Below are 27503 nucleotides of genomic sequence, written 5' to 3' on the forward strand. Positions count from 1 at the left end.
CCATCAACACACAGAGTAAACACATCTAATAACCAGATCTTAGGAGTTCGGGCCTCTTCAATAGTTATTAAGCACATCAAAGAGTGTAGTATAAATTGCCCAACAGAAAAATCATGCTTTATAAGTTGTTAAAGGGGCGTGGGGCTATTTAAGGAATGACGTTTGTGTGGATTGGATAAGCGGTTATTAATTAACTAATATTCTCTTCCATCGGAGACTTGTGTTGCGTTCAGTTCATTTTTACGGTAAGTACAAGCTATTTATGTCTTATTTCTATTTGTAAGACCGATAACCAAAATACCTTTATAGTTTGCAATTTAAAAGTCTACCTTTGCCATAATTCAAGAGTAATTATTAACTATACACTCTTAATACAGTAAATATACAAAACAATTTGAACACAGCATAAATATCTAAATTGTGTAATACATGTATAGTCTTACGCATACGTGTCCTTTAAAATGTTCTAGACATGCAGCTTTACATGATTGGTTGGAAATATAACCACATATATATTGTGCAGAATATGTGAACACGTGTGTTCTCACTACACAACGTGGACTAACGTGTCCGTAATATTAGCGAAAATATTCAACATTCATAACATCGTGGCAGTATATCGTTTTGACATCGATTGTTTATGACAAATACATACCGTTAATTTTGCATGTAAAATTACACCGAGGCCTGTTATGCGTTACATATAAGCATGAAATGTATTTAGTAGGTATTATTAGGTCATAGGTCAGTATTTTGCATGCAAAGACAAGCTTGTCACACAAAGATAGAATCAGCAGATGTTTGACAATCGAAGATATAACTGTGAGTGTAAGTGGAGGCATGACCCTATATGCATCATTGTTATTGAATGTGTGAATTATCATTTGTTATATACAGTGTAGGAATTACTTTTTTCTTGGATAGTCCTATTTACAACCAGGTAAGAAACAATACTTATAGGTTTTCAATAATTGTGCGAATTTATATTTATAAATGTGCTTTTGAAACAGATTTGTTAATCTGATATCTATGTAGATAGAATATATCGGATAATCAAATTGAGGATGGACCAGATATTGGTAAATAACGCTACTGCGTGCGATCAATTTTAAGATATGTGCATTTATAGTTCAGTGGTACGCGCGATAATATGTAAACAAATGAAACCCACAAAAAAGACATATATATAAATAACTGCAACCCGACTATGGTACAAAGTATAAAACACGTTAGTATTCATCAAGAAATGAAATACGTACAAGAATGCACATATCATCGCGTTTGAAATTTGCGTTCTTTTGTTATCTCTGTAGCCATCAAATAATAACATGTGAATGTTTAAATCACCAATAAATGTTATTATTTGATGTCCACAGATATAACAACACAAACACATAATTCTCAATAATTAAATATATCAGATTCGTCGGTTCGCCAGAAACGCAACGAATTATGTAACTACAGCACGTGTAATGTATAAAAACCTACACTTAAAGTAGCTAAGTCTCTAACTCTATATCAGCAATATTGTGATCTTACGGGGGAAAAATTGGCTTCTGATATCCAATATTTAAGACAAAATAAACAATTTACCATTGGTACACGAATCGTGTACCATAATGCGTTTCAGGCCCATTCGAACAAGGGACTCGAAGAACGAGGCTAGACATTCAACAAGTCATGTGAAACGGTGACGGCATATTCATATCGGGAGAGTATGCGCAATAAATACTATTGGTTTAGACTGGAATAACGAGACGCTCGAGATTGCCATTCAATTGAGACTTCTGGCGTATCTCGCCGAATATAAAAGATTTGAAATTAGAGTAAAAACGGAAACGATTTAATGTAAATCAGTTTATACATCATTATATGCAATTGCAACCCTTTGTGTCAATTTCTAGGTCAAAAATATTAGCGATTTAGCTCCTTTAACAAAGACTGATCTGCAGTTATAACACGCTTTCAAGAAAACTCACCAAACAAACAATACACACTGTGTCATTCGTTTTTAACCTGTCCATTAATTAACACACCCAGTACAGGAAATGCACTGTCGCAGAGTTTTTCACCCCTAGCTATAATAAATTCACCTTTCAGACAATTTCCCATCCCTGTTAATTTACACACCGTATCTACAGATTTTAACCTCTGCATATTAGATTTGTTGCGTTTATTAGAATTTTACTGATATTTGTACAAATTCACCTGTTGACTTAGAAATCTATGCCTCCAACATACAAATCTCACCTTTCCTACTTCTTAGCCTCTTAGTCAACTGTTATTTAGATTGGAACTCTCTAAAATTAGAAATTAAAAAAATATTAGTAAAACCAGTTGTCATATGCATCAAGAGTTTATTCTGGTTTAGTCAACTACAGTCAGGTGATTCTAAGGGCCCATAACCTTTAATTCTGAGACTAACAAACTCATTTTTTCACCAAAGTTATATAAATATATCAGGGACATTTGGGGAAATTCTTGGCCAAATAGGTAGAGGATTAATCAAATGATTTGCATAAAGGTCACAGGTCAAATTGCCAGCCATAATGAACTTATCTCATATATTTTAATCATTAACATAGTTAAAACGTTAGATGAACAGTAATAATAAAGATACAGTATATCTGTGTACTTATATTTTCATACTTCATTTGGTTTGGGGGTAGGGGGGAACGATGCAGGATTAAATCAGGGGTACAGTAAGAACCAAATTATTTAGGGATTTGGAAAGCATAATCCCAGATTTTAATTGTATGAGCAAAGACCCTAGCTTTAAATTTCTCATGTGTAGATTATCTATTTTAATAAAACATGTATCAAGCTAGATAAGAAGATACATGTATATCTCAATGTTTTTAGCTACATTGTCGTAGCTAGTATTAAGCATGTACTATTGAGTTTGTTTAGTGACATTTAATATAATCTGGCTGTGATTGAGACCAAATAAAGACATAAAATAATTATCAAATCTCTGATATGAATTCCTTGAATGTGTCAGCCTACCTTTCATATGTATTCGATAATATTTACCCATTTTTGTAAAAAATAATCTATGAATTATTTATATTTTATCCAAAAAAAACAACCAAATCATGCCAAAAATACTAATAGAAGATTTCCGGTGTCTTGATAATTTCACCTCCCCACACTGCATAATGAAAAGTTATGGCCATATGAGTTGAAATGATTTAAAATTACATTCGTAGTTTAATCACTCGTAAAAAGGCATAGCCAACTTCGGTGTATTATCATGTCTGTTTTGTGTTAATAATTTTCCTTAGCTGCCGCCATTGGGTAATTCGGTTTATGGGTTCTTAGGTTAATTATTTATTGCCCAATTTGTATAACACAGGCCAACAGTGAGGCTGATGTCCCCTGCCGAAACCCCCAAATAAATAGATGACACATACTTATTAATCGCACATTTATTTTTTTCAAAAGCATCAAGCAATCAAACTGATTATCATCTATACACTAAGTTTCATCACTCTCTATCAGATAGAATCAAAGTTATCTTGTCCCAAAGCATCGACCAATGAAATTTCTTAGCTCTGCTTAGCTTTAGCTCGAAATGTTAATCATTGAACTCAGTCAAGACATTCACCTAATGAACATCTACATCAAGTTTAAACATTCTACCTTAATTAAAAGCAGAGTTGTTATGTTCCAAAGTCTTGTTGCTTATTGCTCCTTAGCCTAAGCAGAAAATGCTCATTATCGAACTTAGTCAAAGTAATGATATAATGAATCTATACTCTGAGTTTCACCACTCTCAAGGTTAATTAAAACCAAAGTTATTGTGCCCCAAAGCATCAACCAATCAAACACCGAGAGAGAAATTGGGTTTAACATCCACTCGACACAAACTAGGTCATTTCGGGACTAACATATGGTTTAATTTTATTTCAATAATTCGCTTGCGCGTAGGGGTCTTTAGCAGTGGGAGGAAACCGGAGTACCCAGAGAAAACTCACCAGGTTGGACAGGCAACCCTACTCCTTGTCACCTACAACCGGGGATTCGAAACCACGCCAGTTGACTCAATGACAGGCTTTATGATACAGCGCGCACGTGCTAACCATTCGGCCATCCAAACACCTACACCTACACTTTATAGCTCAATTAGAGAGAGAGAGAGAGAGAGAGAAATGGGTTTAACGTGCACTCGACACAAACTAGGTCATTTCGGGACTAAAATATGGTTCAATTTTATTTCAATAATTCGCTTGCACGTAGGGGTATTTAGCAGTGGGAGGAAACCGGAGGACCCGGAGAAAACCCATGAGGTTGTACAGGCGACCATACTCCTTGTTACGTACAACCAGGGAATCTAAACCACGTCAGTTGACTCAATGACAGACTTTATGATACAGCGCACACGTGCTAACCATTCAGCCATCCAACCCCCCAGCTCAATTAGAAGGAGAGTTATTGTGTTCCAAAGTCTCGGCCAATCAAATTGCTTATCGCTCTGCTTACCCTGAGCAGAAAATGCTCATTATCGAACTTAGTCAACGTATTGATATAATGAAACAATACACCAAGTTTCATCACTCTCACTTAATTAGAACTAAAGTTATTGTGTCCCAAAGCATCAGCCAATCAAATTGCTTACCCTAAGCAGAAAATGCTCATCTACAAACTCCATCAAGGCATTGACCTAATAAACACCTACACCAAGCTTGAACATTCTAGCTTAATTAGAGAGTTATTGTGTCCCAAAAAGTGTAACGGATGGACGGACGAACAGACAATTTTGACGGGTTGGAACGTCTTTTCAAAAGCAAATATTCATTTTTACAAATCTGATAGATCAGATGAAAATGCAAAATATCTTGGGCTCTGTTTTTTTAATTTCGGTTTTGTACTAGCGCCATTCCGATTTAAAGATGAAACCAGCGGCTTTCAGGCAGGATACGCCCACATTTTGCAAGAGATGGATAGCGAACAAGCTAAAAACAAAAAGATAGGTTACCAGGCAACGAAACATACACCCACAGCAGTTATATCGTCCGGGCAGTCAACAAGAGTTGTCCCTAATTTTACTTTTTTCGGTAATGAAACATTTATAATACATTAAAATCTGATTAAGAGTAACAACTCATTAAGTAATTATCAGAAAACCATTAGAATTTGTTCGGTTTTTATAAAGTTCTGCCCCATGCTAACGCTTAGTATACAAAACTTTTAATATCATGGATTTAGCTGTTCAAGTCATAAAGATTCATTGATAATCAATATACTTGTTCGTCTCAAGACCTTAAATTATGTGTATCAATCTGAAGTCAATCGGATGATAACTTTAGCCTCTAGAGCGTCACAAGATTTTTCAAAGTGATCAAGGGCCATAACTGTGACAGTAATTATCGAAAATCACTGAAAATGAATAGACTTCTTTGTCTCATGACCTTAAACACTGTGTATAAATTTAAAGTCAACCGGATATTTACTTTGGCCTCTAGAGCGTCCACAAGATTTTTTGAAGTGATCAAGGGCCATAACTCTGGCAGTAATTATCGAAAATCGCTGAAAATCAATAGGCTTCTTCGTCTCATGACCGTAAATACTGTGTATAAATTTAAAGTCAATCGGATATTAACTTTAGCCTATAGAGCGTCCACAAGCAATTGTGAACGCCCGACCGAGGCGACAACAATATACGACCACATTTCAATGTGGGCATATAAAAAGATTTTTTGCACAATCAGGGGCCATAATCCACAAAGTTATGGTCTACACCAAGTTATGGTCTTACCGTAAATGAGCAAATATCAAAAGGGACTGAGATTTTTGGAATATAAAGATATATTTTAAATATCATCAAAATTGGATAAAAGGGTCCAGAACCTTTGTATTACATACTTATACACAATTTGCGTACAAAGCGTGGCCATTTTGTCTGCCAGTTTCATTTCGATTTTCCCGAAATTCCAATTCAACCTTCATTATGGTGTAATGATGATATATCTGAACGGTTTTTAAAATGCAACAAAAAATTGTGACCTCTAAAGCGGCTGCCAGGCAGGATACGCCCACATTTTGCAAGAGATGGATAGAGAACAAGCTAAAAACAAACTGGATTTTTTGTACAATCAAGGGCAATCATCCAGAAAGTTATGGTCTGAAATGTGCAAATATCAAAAGGGACTGAGAACTTTGGGATATAAAGATATGTTTTAAGTTTCATGAAAATCGGATAAAAATTGTGACCTCTAGAGGGTCCACAACCTTCGTAGCATACTTTTACACAATTTACGTACAAAGAGTGGCCATTTTGTCGGGCAGTTTCATTTTGATTTTTCCGAAATTCAAATTCAACCTTCATAATGGTGAAATCGTGATATATCTAAACAGTTTTTAAAATCGGAAAAAAAAGTTGTGACCTCTAGAGAATCCACAAGCTAATCAGCGGCTGCTAGGCCGGATACGCCCATATTTTGCAACAAACAGGATTTTTTGTACAATAAGGGGCAAGAATCCAGAAAATTATAATTTGAAATGCACAAATATCAAAAGGGACTGAAATCTTTGGGATATAGAGATATGTTTAAGTTTCATCAAAATCGGATAAAAATTGTGACCTCTAGAGGGTCCACAACCTTTGTAGCATACTTTTACACAATTTACGTAAAAGAGCGGCCATTTTGTCGGGCAATTTCATTTCGATTTTCCCAAAATTCAAATTGAACCTTCATTATGGTGAAATGGTGAAATATCTAAACAGTTTTTAAAATCGAAAAAAAAAAGTTGTGACCTATAAAGAATCTTCAAGCTAAAAATGCAATTTTTCGGACAATCAGGAGCCATAATCCAAGAAGTTATGTTCGGATGTATGCGATTATCAAAAGGAACCAAGATCTTAGTGTTTAATGGGTGATTTATTCACAAGTTTTTTTTAAATCAGATAAAAATTGTGACCTCTACATGGACCCTACAAGCTAAATGCGTGATTTTTTCTACATTCAAGGGCCATAATTCAGAAAGATACAATCCGATACGCCCGAATATAGAAAGGAACCAAGATCTTTGGGTTATAAACATGTATTTCAAGTTTCGTCAAAATCGGATCAAAATTGTGACCTCTAGAGGGTCCACAACCTTGATATACCAGATCCTATACGGCGGGACGATTTACCCAATACTACCCAATACCACTCCAATATCACCACATACTACCCAATACTACAACATAATGGTGCCAAATTAGCATATTACTTGATTTTTTTAAAAAATAGTGAGATATATCGTGGGAAATGTACTTCAAATGTGATTACCGATGTCTGGCTGTTCCATTTGCCTCCCTAAGCAAATAATAACCCAATACTACCAAATATTTATCAAATACTACCTAATATTATAAAATACAAACCTAATATCGTCAATTAGCAGCACATCAGTATAATAATTGCATCGAATATTCGATAATTTACAGAAAATGGAAATATTTACGCAGTTATCTCCCTTTACAACTGACAAATAGATTTTAGATTGCTACTCAAATTAATCATCTTGTTGGGCTTTGCAGTTTGTTTCCAAGACGACGAAGTTAAAATAAGGAAAACAGGTTATTATAGATGCCTCCGCTATAGTGTTATAAAATAAACAGCCAAACATCCAAATAAAAGAGTATTTTAGAGGTTGATTTAAAAATGTTCATTTAACGGTCTCGTGATCTTTTCAAAAGTCTTCTTGTACTATAATTATTTCTTCATCCTGTTGATTTTAGTATGATAACAAGCTGTCTACAAGTGCACTCAGTCCTGTAAAAAAACATTTATCATTTTGGTATAATGTGTCAGGAAAGCACACAAATTTATCTTTATATCTGTCTTTTAATGACTTATTAACTCGTCTTCTTTGTCTTTTAAATGATTCCGGTTCCATATTAGGCGCCTTTGAAAACCAGCGGCTGCCAGGCAGGATACGCCCACATTTTCGAGAGATGGATAGAGAACAAGTTAAAAAGAAAGTGATTTTTCCTACAATAATTCAGGAAATTACAATTTGATATGCGCAAATATCGAAAGGAACCGAGATCTTTGGTTATAAACTTACATTTCAAGTTTCAATAAAATCGGATAAAAATTGTGACCTTCATAGGATCCACAACCTTGATATACCATATTTTTACGCTATTTGAGAACGAAGGGCGGCCATTTTATCTGTCAGTTTTGGGCCGATTTTCACGAAATTCGAACTCAGCCGTCCTTAGGGTGTATCGGTGATATAATAATAGCGTTTTTAAAATCGGATAAAAATTATGACCTCTATAGGGTCCACAAGCTAAAAACACGATTTTTCGTACAATCAGGGGCCATAATTCAGGAAGTTACCTTCCCATATGCGCGAATATCGAAAGGAACCGAGATCTTTGGGTTATAAACTTACATTTCAAGTTTCAACAAAATCGGATAAAAATTGTGACCTCTATAGGGTCCACAACCTTGATATACAATATTTTTACGCTATTTGAGAATGAACGGCAGCCATTTTGTCAGCCGTCTTTAGGGTGTAACGGTGATATAATAATAGCGTTTTGGAAATCGGATAAAAATTATGACCTCTATACACTGAGAAATAGGTAACGGTTAAAACGTACGTTTGCCGCATTAAAAACTCGCAAAACGGTCAATACCTACGTATCTCGATAAAAAAATAAAATTCGGATTATAACTCCTCATTATGGCTTAAAATCTCTAGATAAGGTGTGTTAATTAACCAGGGTGAAAAATGGACTGAAAGGCGAGTTAATTATCGCTAGGTGTGAACAACGGTGCGTTTTCTGTACTGAGTATGTTAATTAACCGACGGGTTAAAAACGAATGACACGGTGTGTATTGTTTAATTGGTGTGTTTTCTCGATAGTTGTTATAACTGCACCAAAAGGGTATAATCAAGGACCAACCGACTTTATCTGACGCGTGAGTGTTAAATGGAATCTTGGGAAGGAAAATTGTTTTTACCGTGCGATTTTTCATTCGCCGGTGTGTTTTTCGCAAATAGGACTTTGTATAAGGACAGGTCTTTATATGTGGAAGTTGTACGGGCTGTTTCTTCTATGCGTCTTTTGTATTTGTTGATGAACATAAGACGCAGTTACGTGTTTTATAGTCACGCCACTTATAAAGTTGCATAATAAAATATAAATGTAAAAATCGACGACGTCAGTTAATCAATCTGCTCTGGCCCAAGCTCAAAATTCCGCTCTAAATTTCCTTCGCGAATTTGAGTAAACTGCCGACCTCCGTGATTATTTTAAACCGCCATCCACGGCGAATTTTAAAAAGTCTGCCTTTCACGCATGTACAGTCAGCACATCCATAGCTGGTTTGAAATAGGTTTATGTATTTATCGTGCGATTCCACGGCAGTGATATCGTAGTCGAATATCAGCTAATACGGCATGCAAAAAAAGATTATTAATTTAACACGGTTAGACACGCAGATTTTACGGGCTTATATTGAAAATATAACAAATATCAAACATTGGCAGGCATTTATATAATAAAATAAACAGAATTATGGTTGTACCGATACATTACTTCATCAATATGTTCGACATTTTAATACTTGCATCGATCGACTATTTCAAATTCATTAAAATTACGAAATTTCAAAATTTACACACATAGATGCTGGTCTATTTTGTCCATTGAAATAGCCATTTCCATTCTGACAAATAAGTTACACAATGCATTTTAAATTGATAAATCACATCTGAAGTAATATTTTTTTTTTTTTTTTTTTTTCTTTTTTCTCTTCTTTCTTTAATTTTTTTTTTTTTCTTTTTTCTTAAAATTCATATAATTACATTCAGTTATGCATAATTATATTAACAATGCAATAGATAATTTATAATTTAAATTTATAATTTAAGTCAATATGAGATGATATATACATATATATCTTCGGGTTTAAATCACAAATGAATTAAATGCCTTCATCTCCTGTTTTTAAGCACACATCGTCAGAAGTCACTGTCAACCTTGCTGAACACATGCACATTAACACGTTATCAGTCGGATAATACCTTGATGACCTTTTCATTTCGCCACCAAAAAGTCTGAGTCAATACATGCTGCCAGTCAAGTTTCCAAATTACGTGAATTCACACGTGCTATCAATAGGAATCGATAATTGACTAAAATAGAGCCCCTTTAACAACAAATTGCTACCATGCCGTAGTCTTGTAGACAATACTTATATTCTGTATTGTCAGTAAGTCAGGCCCGTAACTAAGGGGCAGGTGGGGCAAAGCCCCCCACCCCCGCAAAAATTTGCCCCCTCGCCTTTGAAAAAATTGTCGTCCATAAAAACAATAGATATACATTGTCCGTCAATTTTACAGCACCCCTTGAGAACACTCCCCACCCCATCGTTTCTCTGAGCTAGTTACGTCCTTGTAGTAAGAAATCATTGGGACGCGACCAATCTGGATTTTCACACAGAATATGTGCCGTTGTCATGGCTAAATTACGAACGGGCTACGATGAATAGCACACCCCATCTCCTGCAATTTACATCATGTATTACCAGTAGGTTACAACGGATTCTATTAATTTTAATTACGATAAAACTCAGGCTTTAAAAATTGTGGATATGAGAGATAATTAAATTTTTGAATCGGTATAGACTTGAAGGTTGGCGCATGCAGCGTGTGAAAAGAATACTTAATCATCATATTCGCAGTTGACATACTCCTGTCAATAAAATCATTCCTTAACCGGTGGTGATAATTTTTGTAATTTGGCACAAAAATCATCCCTTATATCGCACCATGCCCCTTTAACTAATACACGCTTTTTTGTTAGGCAATTTCCTTTGTACTCTTTTGATGTGGACTCTTTGATGTAATTGTCGCATCAGTTACTATTAATCTAAGTTCTGTCCTGACAAGATTCCATTCATAAGATCTGGTTGTTAGGTGTTTTACTGAAAGCTTCTTCGATATGTTAACTGGAAAAATGAAATTTAATGATTTGTTTTTGTGATAATTATTGGAAAGAAACTGAACCGGGTTATTCTTTGGGATATTTATCGTCTATTGTATAAATACGGTAAGCAGTTTGTGTCTTGCATTTATAAGTTAAAGTATAAAAAAATATATATTTAAAGGGACGAAGGGGCTATTTAAGACATGATATTTTAAAACCTTATACCAGTAACTGAATCGATTTGACATGTTGATCTGTTTTGCAATGTGGAAAATGGGGAATCTGTTGGATCAGCTAGCAATTTTCCAATAGACGTTCTCTGAAAATGAAATTAATATTGATTTTCAAAAATATGTTGGTTTCTCTTTTATAAATTTAAAACTCCATGTTAATATATTATGGTAAAATCATATGTTGGCTATTCTTATAATCGGCTCATAATCTCGGGTAATAAACATATCAGTGTTAAACTTTATAAACAGACCAATACACAATCAGATGAGTCAACATTTGGTAGAGTTTATAACACTGACGTGTTAATTAACCAATTAAGATTATGAGCCGACAAGATTAGTCTCTCAGCTATTAATTAGCTTTCATGATCAATAATGGTATCATTGAAAATATCGAAAATGTGAATAAATTTATGACGATTATTGTCTTATTTTGATTTGGTTATTTAAGATTATTTGTAATAAAGAAAATAACTCTTATTGTAGTAGTCTGTACTGACATGCCATGATATATACTTGGAATCAATAAATCATTTGACTTGTTTGAATTATTATTATTTCAGAAAATTTATTATTGTGCGCATTATGTGGGTCCTGACTATTTCTAAGAACATTTCATTATCCGGCGAACTGTTAAACCGGATGGCAAAATAAACACCATTATGCAATACATCTTTTAATAATCCCTCTGTCTCTTTCGGCTACGATGTGTTCCTCGACAGTTCGACGATTATATTCTTCACTTCCATCACAACGCGTACACCAACACTGATATCGAACCGACATCGTAAAGAAAATTAGTTTAATTATAGAAGAGTGTGTCTCAAATAACTTAATGTAGCGCCCGCTTCCACAACGAAGTGATTTGACGAAATTACATGGGATTTATACAATATATGAAATTTCATGTCCTCCCACCAATACTCAACTATGTACATTAATCTGACCGCTATGGAAACCATCTATATGTGACGATTGTTAAATAAGTTTTGCTAGGTCTAATTAATTATTAATGAAACACTGTTCAAACCCTCACGGTATAGGAAACCATCTATGTGATGATTGTTAAATACGCTGGCTATATAACAATTATTATTGAACAGCTAACATTTTTTTGTTTATAATATAAATATCATTGCAAAATGGTTATCTATTAAAAGTTGCAACGAAACAAGTACGGGTTAATTACATTGTACCAATTTCAACACGCAAAACAATAAACTGGCTATGAGCTACGGGTTGCGCGGTACTCATTTCAACCCGCAAAACAATAAATTGTCAGAACAAAAGAATATATATAGACATACGGTAAATTTAGCTTATCGCTATATACCCGGATATATTCAAATTGGGGCCTGACTGCTGGATACTTATAAATGACGACATTGTTTTCACCTTTTTACGACAGATTATAAGGGTCCATATTTATATTTTATTATGCAACTTTATAAGTGGCGTGACTATAAAACACGTACTGCGTCTTGTGTTCATCAACAAATACAAAAGACGCATAGAAGAAACAGCCCCGTACAACTTCGACATATAAAGACCTGTCTTTATACAAAGTCCTATTTGCGAAAAACACACCGGCGAATGAAAAATCGCACAGTAAAAACAATTTTCCTTCCCAAGTTTCCATTTAACACTCACGCGTCAGATAAAGTCGGTTGGTCTTTGATTATACCCTTTTGGTGCAGTTATAACAACTATCGAGAAAACACACCAATTAAACAATACACACCGTGTCATTCGTTTTTAACCCGTCGGTTAATTAACATACTCAGTACAGAAAACGCACCGTCCCAGAGTTGTTCACACCTAGCGAAATTAACTTGCCTTTCAGTCCATTTTTCACCCTTGTTAATTAACACACCTTATCTAGAGATTTTTAGCCATAATGAGGAGTTATAATCCGAATTTTATTTTTTTATCGAGATACGTAGGTATTGACCGTTTTGCGAGTTTTTAATGCGGCAAACGTACGTTTTAACCTTTACCTATTTCTCAGTGATAGGGCCCACAAGCTAAAAACGCATTTTCTCGTACAATCAGGGGCCATAATTCAGGAAGTTACGGTATGATATGCGTGAATATCGAAAGGAACCAAGATCTTTGGGTTAAAACTTACATTTCAAGTTTCAACAAAATCGGATAAAAATTGTGACCTCTACAGTGTTCACAAGCTAAAAACTTCGTACAATCAGGGGCCATAATCCATGAAGTTACAGTCCGATACATGCCAATATCGAAAGCAGCCGAGATCTTTTGGAGATAAACCTATATTTTAAGTTTCGTCAGAATAGGATAAGAATTGTGACCTGTAGAGTGTCCACAAACAAATTGTGGACGGACGGACAGGGGCGACGACAATATACGTCCACATGAAAATGTGGGCGGATAAAAACCCTCTTGTCAAAATTTCACCGATTCTTCGAATATTGTCACTATTGAACGAATTCTAAGTATTCAATATACCCACAGGTGACGATGTCGCGGCGATGTCATTATCACCTTAAAAAATAGATATGGTCTCCAGTTTCCTCCCACAATGTGTAATGCTCTACTCGTATATACATTCAACCTGACTTAACAATTAATCAACGGGGTTAAGATTTTTGATTGGGTAATCAAGTTCTGTTTTATTTATATTATCAACAGAAACCGACAGAGCTGTAACTTGCCGCAAATGCTAGTTTTGATGAACTGAGATGTGTCGCGTCGAGAATTTAAAATAAAACATCATGCAATAACTTAATAGTTGACATGAAAAAATGAATATAAACATTATGCAATTGTTAAAGCATTAATTTTAAAATAAATACAAACAATCGACACTAACTGGGTAATTTCGAGACTAACATATAGTTCAATATTATTTCATTAACTCGCTTGCGCGAAGGGATGTTTAACAGTGAGATGAAACCAGGGGACCCGAGATAACCCACCTTGTTTGACAGAGACAGATGGGTCATTTTGGGAATAAAATATGGTATATCGTCATACCTGTTTTTCTTATTTTAAGTTTGTCGTCTTGGAAACCAATTGCAAAGGCAAAGAAGATGATTAATCAGAGTAGCAATCTAAAATCTATTTACTGGTTGTAAAGGGAGATAACTGTGTAAAAAATTCAATTTTCTGCAAAATATCGAATATTCATAGCAGTAATTATACTAATGTGCTGTTATTTGACAATATTGGGTTGTTATTTGATCATATTGGGTAGTATTTGATGAGTATTTGGTAGTATTGGGTTATTATTGGCTTTTTTGGGGTGGTAGAGGGAGGCAAATGGAACAGCCAGATATCGGTATCACATTTGAAGTACATTTCCCGCGATGGAACGCTCTATTTTTGAAAAAAAATCAAATTATATGTCTATTTTGCATCATTATGTTGTAGTATTGGGTAGTATGTGGTGATATTGAGGTGGTATTGGGTAGTATTGGGTAAATCGTCCCACCCTATCCTATACACTATTGAGTACGAGGGGCAGCCATTTTGTCTGGCAGTTTTGGCCCAATTTCCATGAACTTCGGGCTCAACAAACATCAAAGTGAAACGGTAATATATTCGAACGTTTTTTTTTTTTAAATCGGATAATAATTGTGACCTCAAGCTAAAAACGTGATTTTTCGTAGTACCAGGGGCCATAATTCAGGAAGTTACGATCCGATATGCGCAAATATTGACAGCAACCAACAAACATCAAAGTGAAACGGTAATATATTCGAACGTTTTTTTTTTTAAAATCGGATAATAATTGTGACCTCAAGCTAAAAACGTGATTTTTCGTAGTACCAGGGGCCATAATTCAGGAAGTTACGATCCGATATGCGCAAATATTGACAGCAACCAAGATCTTTGGGTTATAAACATGTATTTCAAGTTTCATCAAAATTGGATCAAAATTGTGACCTTTACAGGGTTCCTAACCTTGTTATACACTATTTGCGTACGAGAGGCAGCCATTTTGTCCGGCAGTTTTGGCCTGATTTTCACGAAATTCAAACTAAATATACATTACAGTGTAACAGTGATATATTTGAACGTTTTTTTTAAATCAGATAATAATTGTGACCTCTAGAGGGACCTCAAGCTAAAAACGCAATTTTTCGTGCAATCAGGGGCCATAATTCAGGCAGTTACTATCTGATGTGAAATATATCGAAAGGAAGCAACATCTTTGGGTTATAAACTTACATTTGAAGTTTCATCAAAATCAGAAGAAAACTGTGACCTCTAGAGGGTCCACAACATTGATATACCATATTTTTTACGCTCTTCGAGTACGAGGGGCAGCCATTTTGTCTGTCAGTTTTGTTCTGATTTCACGAAATTTGAACGCAACCATCCTTAGGGTGTAACAGTGAAATATTAAAACTTTTTTAAAATCGGATAAAAATTATGACTGTTATAGGGTCCACAAGCTAAACACGCGATTTTTCGTACAATCAGGGGCCATAATTTAGGAAGTTACGGTTCCGTTATGAGCAAATATCGAAAGGTACTGTGATCTTTGGGTTATAAACTTTCATTTCAAGTTTCATCAAAATCAGATGAAAACTGTGACCTCTATAGGGTCCACAAGTTAAAGATGGATTTTTGGTAAAATCAGGAGCCATAATCCATGAAGTTACGGTCTGATACATGCCAATATTGAAAGGAAATGAGATCTTTGGGAGATAAACCTATATTTCAAGTTTCGTTGAAATCGGATAAAAATTGTGACCTGTAGAGTGTTCACAAACAAATTGTGGACGGCCGTTCGAACGTACAAACAGGGGCAACGGCATAATACGTCACATGAAAATGTGGGCGTCTATAAATGCGATTTTTCGACCAATCAGGGGCCATAATCCTGGAAGTTACGTTCGGAATTATGTGTGATTATCAACAGTAGCCAAGATCTTTATGATATAATCATATATTTAGAGTTTCATCCAAATCGTATAAAAACTGTGGCCTTTAGAGGGTATACAACCTTGATATAACTATATGCGCGAATATCGAAGGAACCAAGATCTTTGGGTTATAAACATGCATTTCAACAGGGATCGAATTTGACGGACGCAAAAACGCAAAATGCGTGTTGATTTTGTAGAATGCATGTTACAAAATATGTCACACGAAAAAAAATGCGTGTAACATTTTTTCGCTTATTGCTACTGAATAACATGATTTCTTCTTTTCACAAAATCAAGACCATAATTATGACAACAAGCCAATAGTGAGGCTGATGTCCCCCGCCGAAATCCCCAAATAAATAGATGACACATATTAATTAATCGCACATTTTTTTTTTTCAAAAGTATCAAGCAATCAAACTGATTATCAACTATACACTAAGTTACATCACTCTCTATCAAATAGAATCAAAGTTATCTTGTCCCAAAGCATCGACCAATAAAATTGCTTAGCTCTGTTTAGCTTTAGATCGAAATGTTAATCAATGAACTCAGTCAAGACATTCACCTAATGAACATCAACATCAAGTTTAAACATTCTACCTCAATTAAAAGCAGAGTTGTTATGTTCCAAAGTCTTGACCAATCAAATTGCTTATCGATCCTAAGCCTTAGCAGAAATTTCTCATCATCAAACTTAGTCAAAGTAATGATATAATAAATCTATACTCGGAGTTTCATCACTCACACTTAATTAAAATTAAAATCAAAGTTATTGGCCCCCAAAGTATCAACCAATCAGATTGCTTATCTCTGCTTACAATAAGCAGAAAATGCTCATCTTCGAACTCCATCAAGGCATTCGTCTAATAAACACCTACACCAAGTTTGAATGGTCTAGGTCAATTAGTCAAGGTATTGATGTAATGAAAGTATACACCAAGTTTCATCACTCTCACTTAATTAGAACTAAAGTTATCATGTCCCAAAGCATCAACCAATCAAATTGATTATCTCTGCTTACCGTAAGCAGAAAATTCTCATTCTAGCTCAATTAGAATGAGAGTTATTGTGTTCCAAAGTCTCGACCGATCAAATTGCTTATCGCTCTGCTTAACCTGAGCAGAAAATGTTCATTATTGAACTTAGTCAAGGTTATGATGTAATGAAACTATATACCAAGTTTCATCACTCTCACTTAATTAGAACTAAAGTTATCATGTCCCAAAACATCAACCAATCAAATTGGTTATCTCTGCTTACCCTAAGCAGACAGACCCATTTTAATAGTCTCCTGCTTTCTTCGAAAGTCGGGCCTGCTTTCTTCGAAAGGCGAGGGACAAAAAACAGAAATTCTATTGATTATTTTCATTCCTTGCAAAACGTCTATAACCGGCGTTTTGTGACATCTTCGTCAGACATTCGGAATTCTTCAGTTTTTTCCCGAACTGATCGTTTTTATTGCGGTAAACATCTTATATTTTATCAGCTAGGAGTTTACCCTATTCAATAACCAGTGGCTGCCAGGCAGGATACGCCACATTTTCGAGAGATGGATAGAGAACAAGCTAAAAAGAAAGTGATTTTTCCTACAATCAAGGGCAATAATTCATGAAGTTACAATGCGATATGCGCAAATATCAAAAGGGACCAAGATCTTTGGGTTATAAACATGCATTTCAAGTTTCATCAAAATCGGATTAAAATTGTGACCTCTACAGGGTCCACAACCTTGATATACCATATTTTTACACCATTCGCGTACAAGCGGCGGCCATTTTGTCCGGCAGTTTTGGTTTGATTTTCTGGAAATTCGAACTCAACCTTTATTACGGTGTAACGGTGATATAATCAAACATTTTTTATAAACCGGATAATAATTGTGACCTCCAGAAGAACCACAAGCTAAAAGATAGGTTGCCAGGCAACGAAACATACACCCACAGCAGCCAAATCGCTTGGGCAGTCAACAAGAGTCGTCGCATATTCTTACTTTTTTCGGTAATGAAACATTTATAATACACTAAAATCTGATTAAGACCAACAACTCATGAAGTAATTATCAGAAAACCATTAGAATTTGTTTGGTTTTTATAAAGTTCTGCCCCATGCTAACGTTCTGTATACAAAACTTTTAATATCATGGATTTGTTCAAGTCATAAAAATTCATTGAAAATCAATATACTTCTTCGTCTCAAGATCTTAAACTCTGTGTATCAATCTGAAGTCGCTCGGATGATAAGTTTAGACTTTAGAGTGGAAATCGTTGAAAATCAAGGGCCATAACTCTGGCAGTAATTATCGGAAATCGCAGAAAACCAATAGGCTTCTTCGTTTCATGACCTTAAACACTGTGTATAAATTTAAGGTCAATCGGGTATTAACTTTGGCCTCTAGAGCGTCCCCAAGATTTTTTGAAGTGATCAAGGGCCATAACTCTGGCAGTAATTATCAGAAATTGCTGAAAATTAATAGGCTTCTTCGTCTCATGACCTTAAACACCATGTATAAATTTAAAGTCAATCGTATATTAACTTTGGTCTCTAGAGCGTCCACAAGATTTTTCATAGTGATCAAGGGCCATAACTCTAGCAGTAATTATTGGAAATCGCTGAAAATCAAAAGGCTTCTTCGTCTCATGACCTTAAACACTATGTGTAAATTTAAGGTCAATTGTGGACGCAGGACGGGGGCGACGACAATATACGACCACATTTCAATGTGGGCGTATAAAAAGGCAATTTTTCGTACAATCAGGGGCCATAATTCAAGAAGTTATGATTCAATATGCGCAAATATCGAAAGAAACCAAGATCTTTGAGCTATAAATATGCATGTGATCTATACAGGGTTCACAACCTTGATATACCATATTTTTACACTATTCGCGTACAAGGGAAGGCCAATGCGTCCGAAGTTTTGGTCCGATTTTCATGAAATACAAATACTAATGTTTTTTTAAATCGGATAATAATTGTGACCTCCAGAGGGACCACAGGCTAAAATAGGCGATTTTGCGTACAATCAGGGGCCATAATTCATGAAGTTACGGTCTGATATGCGACAATATCGAAAGGAACCAAGATCTTTAGGTTATAAACATGCATTTCAAGTTTCATCAAAATTGAATTAAAATTGTGACCTATACAGGGTCCACAACATTGATATATCATATTTTTATATCATATTCGCGTCCATTGTGACCTCCAGGGGAACCACAAGCTAAACCAGCGGATGCCAGGCAGGATACGCCCACATTTTCAAGAGATGAATAGAGAACAAGATAAAAGAAAGTGATTTTTCCTACAATCAAGGGCCATAATTCAGGAAATTACAATTCGATATGCCCAAATATCGAAAGGAACCGAGATCTTTGGGTTATAAACTTACATTTCAAGTTTCAACAAATTCGGATAAAAATGGTGACCTCTTTAGGGTCCACAACCTTGATACACCATATTTTTACGCTATTTGAGAACGAGGGGCGGCCATTTTACCTGTCAGTTTTGGGCTGATTTTCACAAAATTCGAACTTAGTTGTCCTTAGGGTGTAACGGTGATACACTAAAATGTTTTTTTTAATCAGATAAAAATTATGACCTCTATAGGGTCCACAACCTTGATATACCATATTTTTACGCTATTTGAGAACGAAGGGCGGCCATTTTGTCTGTTAGAATTCTGAATGGTTATTGATAAATACATGTATAGAGAGAAATGGGGTTTAGCGTCCACTCAACACAAACTAGGTCATTTCGGGACTAACATATGGTTTAATTTTATTTCAATAATTTGCTTGCTCGAAGGGGTCTTTAGCAGTGGGAGGAAACCGGAGGACCCGGAGAAAACCCACGAGGTTGGACAGGCGACCCTACTCCTTGTCACATACAACCGGGGATTCGAAACCACGCTAGTTGACTCAATGACAGACTTTATGATACAGCGTGCACACGCTAACCATTCAACCATCCACCCCCCCTTCCGTCTTCATTAGCCCAGTATAGGAGCAGAACAGTAGGATGTTAAACCCCATTTCATTTCATTTCCACACCCCCTCATTGAATTAAGTAGCATGGTTTCGATTCCACACATGTATTTAACAATAACCATTCTGAATTCTAAATGTAATTGCAACCAAACGCCGAAAAACCAGCACAACTTACATAATTATTAAACAAAATATACTACAAGTATCTATACTTTATTCAAAAAATACGTATATATAATGTAATAAAATACAAAAGTATACATTTAAATTGTAACAGTTTATCCACAGCATTAAGTTGGTGACAATTTAGGAAACGGTCTTCGAGAAAAACTTTGAAAATGTGGAAATACGCCCACACATTCAGCAGTATATCAGAAAGGAAAACTGAGACGTTGACCAAATTTGATAAAAAAAAAAAAAAAGAACCTACGGCCTCTATCATGTTTGCGAAAGGTTTTCGAACTAGGTGGGATAATACTGGAAAGAAATTTGTGGAACACTGAATATCTATGCTTCACACCAACTTTGAAACAAATGCGAAAAAATTATAGGGCAGTGTTCACAGGTTTTGCAGCCAATCGGGAGGGGGTAAAATTTGAAAAAGATACATTAACGATACATTCTGTAAGATTTAGATAAAGAGCTGACTATTCTTGCTATGATAGTTCAAAAATAAATAATATAAAATGAAAATTTCATTCAAATTACTTCATTCTGAGCCAAGTTATCACAGTTTGTAGTTTCGACACGATGTGTGCATTGTGGTAATGAGGGCACAGGTATATTCGAGACTTGGCCTCACTTTCCCATTTTTTAATTAAATTTTTAAATGGCAGGCCATTCTAATCGAGTTAAAATCTTGAGTATCCAATGCCTTCATATTGCATACTTTTACACAATTTGCGTACAAAGAGCGGCCATTCATTATGCGATTTTTCGAACAATCAGGAGCCATAATCGAGGAAGTTACGTTCGCATATGCGTGATTATCAAAATAAACCAAGATCTTAGTGTGTAATGGTTATATATTCACATGTTTTTTTTTTTAAATCGGATAAAAATTGTGACCTCTACAGGGACCACAAGCTAAAAACGGATGGACGTCTGGACAGACAGGGGCTACGAAAATATACGTCCACATGAAAATGTGGCCGTATAAAAATTGTGACCTCTATAGGGACCACTAGCTAAAAACGGATGGACGTCCGGACGGACAGGGGCTACGACAATATACGTCCACATGAAAATGTGGCCGTATAAAAATTGTGACCTCTATAGGGTCCACAAGCTAAAAACGTGATTTTTCGTACAATCAGGGGCCATAATCCATGAAGTTTCGGTCTTATACATGCCAATATCAAAAGCACAACCGTGATATACCAGATGTTATACACAATTTGCCTACGAGGGTCGGCCATTTTGTCCGACAATTTGGGCAATAAACATTATGGTGTAACGGTGATATATTGGAATGTTGTTTTTAAATCAGATAATAATTGTGACCTCTAGAGGGAACACAAGCTAAATACATGAATTTTCATACAATTCAGGAAGCTACCATCCGATATGCCCGAATATCAACAGGATCCAAGATCTTTGGGTTATAAACATGCATTCAAGTTTCAACAAATTCAGATCAAAATTGTGGCCTCGACAGGATATACCAGATGTTTAGACTAATTGTGTACGAAGGCCGACCATTTTGTCCTGCAATTTTCGTCCAATTTTCTCCAAATTCAAACTCAACCAAAATTACGGTGTAACGGTGATATATTTGAACTTTTTTTTAAATCGGATAATAATTGTGACCTCTTGAGGGACCTCAAGCTAAAAACGTGATTTTTCATACAATCAGGGGCCATAATTCAGGAAATTACGATCAAATATGTGCGAATATTGACAGGAACCAAGATCTTTGGGTTATAAACTTACATTTCAAGTTTCATAAAAATCAGAAGAAAATATTTTGACCTCTAGAGGGTCCACAACCTTGATATACCATTTTTTTTACACTATTTGAGTACGAGTGGTGGTCAAATTCGATCTCAACCATCCTTAGGGTGTAACAGTGATATATTCACACATTTTTTTAAATCAGATAAAAATTATTACCTCTATGGTGTCCACAAGCTAAAAACGCAATTTTTCGTACAATCAAGGGCCATAATTCAGGAAGTGACGGTCCGATATGCAGAATATCGAAAGGAACTGAGATCTTTGAGTTATAAACTTACATTTCAAGTTTCAACAAAATCGGATAAAAATTGTGACCTCTATAGGGTCCACAACCTTGATATACCATATTTTTACGCTAAAAACACGATTTTTCGTACAATCAGGGACCATAATTCAAGAAGTTACGGTCAGATACATGCCAATATCAAAAGCAACCAAGATCGTTTTGAGATAAACCTATATTTCAAGTTTCGTCAAAATCAGATAAGAATTGTGACCTGTAGAGTGTCCACAAACAATTGTGGATGGACTGATGGACGTTCAGACGGACAGGGGCGACAACAATATACGTCCACATGAAAATGTTAGCGTATAAAAAACTATCACCTTCACAGCGTATAAAAAACTATCACCTTCACAATCACAAACTAATTTGGACAAACAAACAGTCAGGGCAACGATATAATACCCCAACATTGAAAATAAGGTATATACTTAATTACACCAATATTACATGTGTGATAGAATTTGTTAAACACATTAAAAATATAATTTTAACACAGATCTTTGCTATGATTGATCTATCACAAAAATCTGAAGAATTTGTAAGGGATTAAAAAGGTTCCTGTATACTGACTGCAGTAGATTTTCAACTCACTGATACAACTCAGTTATATGATACTGTGACACAGTGACAGGATATCTGGTTGAGGCAAACTATTCATAAACAATTGACTCTTACAAGATCAGACGGAAAATATTTTAGGCCTACTGGTGTAAAGTAAAGCTTTGGCCTACATTCTGGTAAATTTTGTGCTACCATAGATACATATATGAGTTTGGTACATAATTAAAAAGTCTTTATTTCTTTGCCATCTGGGTGGTTTCATAGATGAGTGTTATTGAGTTCAGTGGCATGGTTTCAATCCCAAGTCAGTATGTGAAAAATAGTTGTGTATGATAAGTAGTAGTGTCATCTAGCTTCCATATACAAAGCCCTTATCAACCTTTTTATAACTTCCTCGACATGACTGCCACCAATGGTGCTCAAATATAGGATCTGTTAAAAAAAAAAAAAAAAAAAAAAAATACAATAAAAGCAACTTTTATACTCCAAAATAAAAATGAAATTAGGTTTAACATCCTACACCAATGTGTACAAAATACCTTGGTTTTTCGTCCCATTCGAAAGACTGAACGTTGGCCCCAGCCTGCAGAGTATGTCTGGTGCACGCATAAGTAATTTTTTTCAGAGATCGGTGCACGCGAATTTTCTTTAGATTTGCACGCCAGTTTGTAATGACAATTTTACCTTGCACGCAAGGACTTTTTTCCGTATATGGTAATTCGTTGTTCATCCGCATTCGATAATAACGATGTTACCCGACATGCAGGGGAGACAACTACTATAACGGTAAGCAGTGAAGTGACTCAGTATGCGAGTCAAATTGACCCAATCGAGTTGCCATATGTGGCTAATGTACGTGTGCAGTGGTTGCAATAATTTTTAATTTCAATGGTACTTTTTTAAAATTACACGCCAGACAGAAATAGCTTAATTTATCACTCATGGATTTATCTCCTTCACGCTTGAAGTGTTAGGTTGCACGCCGGAAATTAGTAAAGATTTTCATTGCACGCACGAGATCTCACCAAAATCGGACATACTCTGCAGACTGGGCGTTGGCCCTTGCCAGACTCTCTGTCATGCTCAAAAGTCAACTTTAGTTATGCAGGTAGATTTTTGATGAAAAGCAATAGCAGCCGGGGTCCAAGGGGGAGACGTCAAGTTTGGAATTACGTTCTGGTTGATTACAGTGTTACAGAAGAATTTGCTATATTTCTGCTATTTAGAATCAGAGAAGATTGAGATTAAAGTGTTGCCAATGCTATGAAAGTAAAAATGTCATGAGTCCAAAAGGTCTAATTATTAATTCTACAAAAAGTGCAAAGGAAAATGTGTACAGTAATAAACTGATAGTAATTTGTTTTATTTTCACAAAAGCAAGCTGTTTCATAACCTGGCCTCTTACAGAAATAAGAATTACGGTGAAAAATTAGAAAATAAGGACATAGAAATAGTTTTACATCTGTGTGAATAGTATTTATTAGTATTATTACTATTATATTGTATTGTAAGTTCTTTTCATATAGCTGAATTTCTAGTCTCAGTATACGTGTATATCAGCAGTTGGGGATATAAGAAAGAACTTACTTTCAAATAAAACCTCTCAATTTAACTGGTATAATCTATCTTTCTCTGTTTCTCTGTTTGTGTAATCCAAGTAGCTGTATATTGAACATTTCTCATGCACTCCACAAATAAAATCCAATACGCGCGCCATCTTTGAAATAACATTCCCAGAATACCTCGCTTCCAGGTTCAGAGTTGTGAAAAAGTACGTACAAATATAAAAAAATCAAAATGATTTTAATAATGATAGTTTAATCAATGTGGACAATATACTGAAAAAGACAACAAACATAGACCACCTAACATTGAAATCCGTTAATAGAAATTACATTTAATAATCTATCAATGTAGTTATTCATTTGTATGGAAGCCTATTGCCGCCATTTCAGAATCTCGACTTCTCGCGCGAGAACACGAGAAGACGAGGGTGAGAACACGAGAAGACGAGGAAATAGGGCGAAAATACGAGGATCTCGCCCCGAGAACACGAGATTACTTTCACCTCGACTTCTCGCTCCCTCGTCTTCTCGCTCCCTCGCCTTTGCAAAAACCTTGTGTTCTCGCACTCTCGCCCTCGACTTCTCGCATTTGAAAAACCTTGACTTCTCATCTTCTCACTTCGTCACAATCTCGATTTCTCGCCTCGGTAGTGCAGTTTATACGCATGTCCACTGACTACCGTATTGGCATTTCTATTTGGACATGGATTATAATAAACGGAAATGTTTAAAGTTCTAGAAAATTTAATAGTCCTAAACAATTTTGATCTCTTCGCACAGATAGTATTGTATTCTGTAATTGATTTTAAGTCTTCAGTCAAATCTATCTTTGCTCTCTATCTTCAATTACCTTCATCGGGTTTTTTGATGCGTGGACTTGTCAGTGCTGTAGGATGTAGAGCCTGACAAGGGACAATGTATAGTCGTTCGGATGGAATACAAATAACCAAGATCCTGTGTCCAGAATCTAAATGAAGTGGGGACTACGGTGGCTCAGTGAGTAGGACGTTTACTCTCTAACTTCATCAAAGTGCATCGGGATTGTTCTGGAGATGTCCTCCCTTGTCAGTTGTGTAGGATGGAGGACAGGGGGCCTGGCAACGGATAACGTGTAGTAGTTCAGATGGGAAAAAAAAAACGGGGTCCTGTGTACACATTGGCTTCTGTCATTGATTCAAGTGGCTCGGTTTCGATTCGCCGCTTGAACGTGACAATGATTAGGATCGTCTGTCCAATCGTGTGGGTTTTCCCCGGGTTCTCCCCACTACTAAAGACCCCTAAACGCAAGCAAATTATTGAAATAAAATTGTTAGTCCCGGAATGACCTGGTTTGTGTCGAGTCTATCTCTCTCTCTTTCACACTCATTGGTGTCCACGTACAAAAACCATTTACCGTTAGAATTCGAATTAAGAGTAGGCCCTCGTAGCATACTGCATGACGTATATTCGCTTTCATTAGCTCAGTTGGAGAAGAATAGGTTTTGGTAACCGAATGGTTAACGCGTTCGCATTTGATCATAAGGACTGTCATTGAATCAACTGGCGGGGTATCGATTCCCCGCTTGTACGTGTCCGGGTCCTGAAAGTGTGCAGTCTGGTAGTTGATTCTGTGAAATATATAACATTTTGCCACCAAGGCTCATTTAGGTGGTTTTGATGCAGCCTGGACGTACCCTTTGATTAATAAACCCCAAAAGTTTGTCCCGAATACGGGTCATGAGAACTTTGCGGTGATATCTATATAAATAAAATCAAGTTGTGTATATATGTATGTAGGTATGTATGCATGTATGGATGTTCGCCCATCATGCTTCGTGGCCATGAGAACTTTGCGGTGATATCTATATAAATAAAATCTAAGTGTGTATGGGTGTGGGTATGTATCTTTGTATGTATTTTCGCCCATCACGCTTCGTCGCCACACTCTACCCACACATTATTATGTGGTATTAAATTAACCAGCATCACAACACGAATGTTTTTGGCCATTGAATTCGCGCCCCAGGCGAATTATGCTTCGTCGCCGCGCTCCACCCCCACATATCTCGTATCAAATTATGGGCCCCTGGCAAATTTGGGCTACAGGCGAACTTGGACCAAGAGCAAATTTGATCCCCGGGCGAATTTGGGCCTGTGTAGAGCTGGGTATCCTACGAGTAATTTGATAATGCATCATAGAAAGGTAATGAACAGTGGTATGTTCATAACTTATTCCTTCTTTTAATTTGAAAACATATTCTTGGAGCCACCAAAGCTAGTTAAAGATACATTATGGGAGATTTTAATAGAGAGTTGGCCATTCTTGCTATAACAGTTCAAAAATAGATGATAAAAGAAGAATATATTAAAAATTTCAGTCAAATTACTTTATTCTGAACATTTTTGACTAGAAATAGGAGTCAACTCTCTCTTCAATGTCTCTGAAAATGGCTGATCGTTTGATTGACACCACCTACATAATCTCGATTATCAAGAAACTTTTTCAATGGCTGTGGTACCGTTAGCCTATTCGGTTTGAGACGGGGTTGCAATTCAATTCGTATCACATTTATTTTTACTACAAATTAAAAATAAGACTTTTAATATATAGATAAGAAGGGAAAGTTTGAAAGGAATGGACCAAATCAATGAGGCATAAATATAGCCGACTTCTTATTAGCCTGCGTGTACTCTTGTACTGTAACTGGTAGGCCTACATAACTCCCGGAGCAGACAAATGGGAAACAGTGATCCAATGGGGCTGCGATGTTAGCTGCGATGTTTATCAATTTCCATAATTTTTCTGTAAACGCAAATGACAAAAGAGCGTATAATACCGACATCCAAACTCTCATTTTAACCATAACTACACATAATATCAAGGCTGTATATATCGAACTTTCAATCAAATTGACTGACATGCGGCCTCGCTCAACAGCGGCCTCGCTTCGTACACTCTATCATTTAGCCTTGATCTAAAATTTCCGGGAGTATGACGTCAACGTAACGGTTAATCTCCGCTTATGACGCCATTAAAAATTTAATCAATCAATGAAATCCTGTTTAAATCCAAGCCGAATCCAAGCCATCCGTG

The 27503-nt window shown here is 35.9% G+C and overlaps 1 protein-coding gene across 5 annotated transcripts in view; it reads right to left on the reverse strand.

Moving 5' to 3' along the window:
- The window catches only part of LOC126820655 (zinc finger CCCH domain-containing protein 14), a 355618-nt gene that overhangs the window by 91358 nt on the left and 236757 nt on the right, over positions 1 to 27503 (reverse strand). For 4 of the 5 annotated variants that reach the window (XR_007680058.2, XR_007680057.2, XM_050548756.2 and 1 more), the window contains exon 16: positions 2251 to 2300. The exons of the other annotated variant lie outside the window; for it this stretch is intronic. Coding sequence is in view for 2 of the 4 variants with exons in the window: in XM_050548756.2 (XP_050404713.1) it covers positions 2282 to 2300 (19 nt within the window). In the remaining 2 variants the exon portion in view is untranslated. The remainder of the gene's footprint in view (positions 1 to 2250; positions 2301 to 27503) is intronic. 5 annotated transcript variants of the gene reach the window in all.

This window comes from Patella vulgata, chromosome 5 (assembly GCF_932274485.2).
Source record: "Patella vulgata chromosome 5, xgPatVulg1.2, whole genome shotgun sequence".
NCBI lineage: Eukaryota > Metazoa > Mollusca > Gastropoda > Patellidae > Patella > Patella vulgata.